Source organism: Enhydra lutris, unplaced genomic scaffold (genome assembly GCF_002288905.1).
Source record: "Enhydra lutris kenyoni isolate GAN:26980312 unplaced genomic scaffold, ASM228890v2 scaffoldscaffold21, whole genome shotgun sequence".
Taxonomy (NCBI): Eukaryota; Metazoa; Chordata; class Mammalia; order Carnivora; family Mustelidae; genus Enhydra; species Enhydra lutris.
This window is the reverse complement of record NW_019154105.1, coordinates 10,153,163-10,159,002: the sequence shown is the minus strand read 5'-3', so window position 1 is coordinate 10,159,002 and position 5,840 is coordinate 10,153,163. Positions and strand designations below refer to the sequence as shown.

Sequence of the window (5,840 nt, the reverse complement as noted above, 5' to 3'; positions counted from 1 at the left end):
GTACAAACAACATTATTTCTTCTGCATACCTGCTTTCCATCAGGGAGTGTGAAATTTTGATACCGCTAGGAGGAATGTACCATGTGATTGTTCTCCAATTAAAAACCTAGGGCACTGAGTTTCTAATGAGCTTCCCTGGTAAACAACACTTCACACGTGTTGTCGAACTCATTGCTGGAGGAATTAACTCACCATGTGATTCCACTGAGAGAGAGTCTTAGAAGCCGGTTTACTGCAGGTTTTATCTTACGTGCCTTGCTATTTGCTGATCTTGCTTGGTATCCTGCTATAATAAATATTAGCTGTGGATACACCAAATGCTAAATCCTCTGAAGCCTTCTAGTAAATCACCAGATCTGGGCATGTTCTTGAGGACCTCGGACATATAAGGTTGACTGACATGTCTACATGAAGATATATGGATTCCAAATAAAAATATTTATTGAATACATACTGTGTGAATGGAATTATGTTAAGTGAAGCCAAGGCAAGTGTGGGCTTATTTTAAGAAATTCACAGTATAGTGGCTATCCATGCGTATATAAAAGACATATTCAACTAACTCAGTCAAAGCAGAATAAGAAATCTACAAGAAGTTTATTTCAAAGGCAGTTTTAAAGATGGAGACACCTCATCTTGTTTAAATTGCCAGGAAAGCTAAAAACATGTAAGTTAGCCTTAAAGGAACAAGTAGGTTTTGACAGGTTATGATACCTAGAGACAGGAGAAAGGGAATTTCAAAAGGTTTCACTTACAGAGTTTCCCTTGAAACTTTGCAAATGGATAGGAGGTATAATAAAGTGAAATACAGAGCATATTGAGGACATAGAAAATAAATTAATTGTTATTTATGAAACAAAGTGGAAATTTAAAGTTCTCTTGGTTAAAATTCTAATAATTTGACTGTATTATGTATAGCTCCGTTCCATGCAGAATTAATGGATTATTATAGAAGGACCATCAAAATCCCCTTGCACTTTAAAAGTATTCCTTTTAAACTCACGTACATAACTTATGTTCTATTGGCTTCTAATTATGCTTTTTCTTTTCTACCTCTCCTTTGTTCAGGTCCATCATGAATGAGAGAGGGGACTCAAACTCTTCAGAAAACTGGCATGATATTTGGAGTATCAGTGACTCAAAGTATCACCTATACTCAGATATCAATATCACCTATGTGAACTACTATCTTCACCAGCCTCAAGTGGCAGCAATCTTCATTATTTCCTACTTTCTCATCTTCGTCCTGTGCATGGTGGGAAATACAGTAGTTTGTTTTACTGTGATGAGGAAAAAACATATGCACACTGTCACTAATCTCTTTATCCTGAATCTGGCAATAAGTGATTTACTGGTTGGCATATTTTGCATGCCTATCACACTGCTGGACAATATTATAGCAGGTATGTTGACTTGTGTATGGTGCAAGGATGAAAGGAGGGAATTTCTGTCTCCTAAGCCTGCAACCGTGGCAGGGCCATTCATTCATTCATAAATTCTTATGGAGTTCCAAGAAAGACTCCGAGTACGTACCCTCATAGGGTCTACATTTTAAAGGAGGAGAAAGACAATAAACAAATAGATACAGTGTAAGTAGTCAGAGATTGATAAGAATTAGGGATAAAAATAAAGCAGGTGACAGAGATGAAGAGTAGAAACTTTTTTTTTAGAGTACTCACTGAAGGTCGTCGGAGAATGAAATCTAACATTTTTTACTAAAGACTTTGAATTTTCTTGTGTGGTTCAGGGCACATATAATGTAGAAATATTATTGGTAATAGTATCAGTGCAAAGTTCAGAAACTGATAAATCTGGTTTCAATTGACCCAATGTCTTCAATCTAACAGCAGGCATTGAGGCCCTCTTGTGGTTAGCGATGGAGATTTCCAATAGTTTTTGAGGGAAGATGAGCAGCAATCCCAATGATTTCTCAAAAATGGTAGTTCATCCGTGAAAAGGGACGAATGCAACACAAGTAACTCCACATTGTAGCGGTCTGGGTACTACCGTAGAGTCCCTCCGGCCTGTATGACTACTTCTCTAGCGCTACATCATGTACTCTGAAAGTGCGGTGTATCTCCAGCTCCCAGAACCATTTTGGTGCATAGCATCTGCTTACTAAGAATTTGTTGTATTAATTAATGAATGGTACTTACAATATTCATAGTCCAGATCTGTAGAAGAAAGAAAATGATGGGAGGTAGGTGAGGGGGTGGGGTAACTGGGTGATGGGCATTCAGGAAGGCACCCGAAGTAAGAACTGGCTGTTGTATGCAGCTGATGAGTCGCCGAAGTCTACCTCTGAAGCTATAACACAGTATATGTTAATTAAATTGAACTTAAATTTTAAAAAAATTTAAATGATACCATAGTTGCATAACAAAAATATTTAGAGCAACGTAAGCTCTGTCATAGTTCTTAGACTTTCATAGCATTTTCAGTTTACTGAAGAATAAGAGGTTTCTTTTCCGATTTCTGTTTCCTTCACTTCTCTAGAGCAGGAGCTGGGGAGAGTTGAAGAGTGCCTCTTTTAGCATCTGTACTCATCGATTCTGCATTTTGTGAGGTCTGGCATTAAAAATAAATTATCAAGAATGTACATTTTTTTTTAAATTTTTATTAACATATAATGTATTATTAGCCCCAGGGGTACAGGTCTGTGAATCACCAGGTTTACACACTTCCCAGCACTCACCATAGCACATACAAGAATGTACATTTTTAAAACAAGGTACATTTTAAGATATTTTGTGAGGCAAAAAGAGTGAAAGAATTGATTTAAATTATTGTCATCACTCTCAAGAAACTTATTTTTCCAGTAAGAAATGCTCTCGGTATCTCCCTCCTATAAGTATTTATAATGAAATTATTATCTCAGCTTCTCCATACACATTATTACCCTTCCTTACCCCTAGTTACTCTATACTGTATAGTACTCTCCTATTTCTAAGCAACTTGTTTCCATAATGTTTTCCATAATGAAACCATAATGTTTCCATAATGTATTATCTTCTCGTTGCGGGAGAGGCACATTAGTTGTCTGAATCCTCTCTTACCACAAGAGGTAGTTTCCCTCACCAGACTCCACTAAAATGACATAGAACAAAAGAACATAAATGCATAGATACTGTCAGATACTGCTGAATAGGAAGTTGGGAAAGCAGGATTGGCTGGAATCGTGTACAAATGAAATCAGATGCATATATACAGACATACAAATACACATTCACACTCTTTGTCTCCTCTCATTTTCCCAGTGTAATTAGAATTTTTAAAGTCAGTATGCAGAGAATACATTCCTATCGTTACATGTATCTTAGCCCTGCGGAGGCATGCTGAGTGCTAGGATATCAATGTCTATCTTATAAAATGTATTCTTGGATTTAATCATATTCTGATTTGCTTAGTTTGGGGTATGTACCTATAAGTCACATATCCTCAAATTCTCTTCCGGAAGTGTTAATATCTTGTAAACACCTTCAAATGTATCAGGCAACCTGTGAATTGCATCTTTTTTCTGGAGAGCCGCCCCCTGGTGCTCTCCACCCTTGTGTTCTATTCAGACATCTTACCCTTCAGGCATGGAGATCAGTGGCTACTGCTCTGGGATGTCCCTTCACTGAAACCCTAATGATTCTCTTCACGTCTCTTTTCTGGAGCCATGTCTTCTTTCTTGGTTAATTCTCTATCACTTTCCTGAGAAAGTGTGCATTAAGAGTTAAAAAAAAATGAGATCTGGTTTGTCTGCAATTTTACTTATTCTGCCCTCATATTGGATTATAGTTAGCTGCATAAAGTATTCAAGGATATTGTTATTGCTAAGAAACCTGACATTACTGCTAAAAAATCTAAAGACATTACAGGCTTCCTTCTTTTATCCTGATTTGCATTTTGTTTTTTCTCCTGAAAATTCCTAGGACTTCTCTTTATCTTTAGTGTTCTGAATTTCAGGCAATTTTGCCTTGAAAAAATCTTTTATGTTTTTTGTTTATTGTGTTGGACACAAACCAGGCCCTTTCAATCAAAAATAGAATGCCTCTTAATCCTGGGGAATTTTCTTGTATAATTCCCTTCCATTTTACCTTTTTCAATTCCTATTAGATATTGGAGGCTCTGGGTTGCTGTTTTTTAAAAAAATATTTTTCATTCTCTCTTCCTAATTGTTCCATTTTCAAAGATTTTCTCAATTTTCTCTTGTAGACATTATATTGAGTTCTATGTTGTCATGTTTTAAATTCTTTGGGCTATTTTCATTTTCTGCATGTTTCTTATATATCAGGCACATTTCATCGATGAAATGTGTTGTATCTGAAGTTTATTTTTTATTTTTTTTATTTTAATCCCAGTTAGTTATTTTATATTACTTTCAGCTGTACAAGATAAGGATTCAAAAATTACACACCCTACCTGGTGCTCCTCATGACAAGTACATGCCTTAATCCCCATCACCTGCTTAACCCATCCTCCCAACCATCTCCCCTTTGATGACCATTAGTTTATTCTCTATAGTTCAGACCCTGTTTCTCAGTTTGTCTTTTCCCCTAAGCTGGTTTGTTTTGTTTCTTAAATTCTGCATAGGAGTGAAATCATATGGTATTTATCTTTCTCTGACAGGCTTATTTTGCTTAGCATTATACTCTCTAGGTCCACCCATGTAGTTGCAAACAGCAAGATTTCATTCTTTTTTGTGGCTGAGTAATATTCCATTGTGTGTATATATGTGTGGGGGGGGGTTGCACACATATATGTGCATATATATATATATAAAGCTATACATATACACACCACTTTACATATATATACACATACCACATTGCATATATACACATACCACATTGCATATGTATGTATATACACATACACACATCATTTTGCAGATCCATATATACCACATTGCATATATATACCACACATATGTATATACCACATTGCATATATGTGTATACCTCATTGCATACACACACACACCACATCTTTATCCATTCATCAATCAATGGGAAACTTGGCTGTTTCCCTGATGCTAAGTGCTGATGAACAACTTTTCATGTGTCTATTGGGCACCTGTACGTTGTCATTGGAGAAATGTCTGCTCATGTCATCTGCCTATTTTTTAATGGGGTTATTTGATTTTTGGGTGCTGAGTTGTTTAAGTTCTTAAATTCTTTAAGTTCTTTATATATCTTCTTCAATCACATAGGTTGCCTTTTAGTTTTGTTGACTGCCTTTGCTGTGCCAAAGCTTTTTTATTTTGATAAAGTCCCAATATTTTTTATAATTTTTTTACTTTTTCTTTTTTATTTATTTATTTATTTTTTAATTTTATTTTTTATAAACATATAATATATTTTTATCCCCAGGGGTACAGGTCTGTGAATCGCCAGGTTTACACACTTCATAGCACTCACCATAGCACATACCCTCCACAATGTCCAAAATCCCACCCCCCCTCTCCCAACCCCCCTCCTCCCATCAACCCTCAGTTTGTTTTTACAGCATGGTACTGGCACAAAAACAGACACATAGATCAATGGAACAGAATAGAGTGCCCAGAAATAGACCCTCAACTCTATGGTCATCTAATCTTCAACAAAGCAGGAAAGAATGTCCAATGGAACAAAGACAGCCTCTTCAATAAATGGTGTTGGGAAAATGGTGTTGGACAGCCACATGCAGAAAAATGAAATTGGATCATTTCCTTACACCACACACGAAAATAGACTCAAAATGGATGAAGGATCTCAATGTGAGAAAGGAATCCATCAAAATCCTTGAGGAGAACACAGGCAGCAACCTCTTCGACCTCAGCCGCAGCAACATCTTCCTAGGAACATCGCCAAAGG

At 36.4% G+C, this 5,840-nt stretch overlaps 1 protein-coding gene across 1 annotated transcript in view; it reads left to right on the top strand.

Moving 5' to 3' along the window:
* Positions 1 to 1,075: 1,075 nt before the first annotated feature.
* The window catches only part of LOC111149352 (neuropeptide FF receptor 2), a 16,225-nt gene continuing 11,460 nt past the window's right edge, over positions 1,076 to 5,840 (top strand). Inside the window, exon 1 of the mRNA XM_022506348.1 lies at positions 1,076 to 1,403. Coding sequence (XP_022362056.1) covers positions 1,076 to 1,403 — 328 coding nt within the window. The remainder of the gene's footprint in view (positions 1,404 to 5,840) is intronic.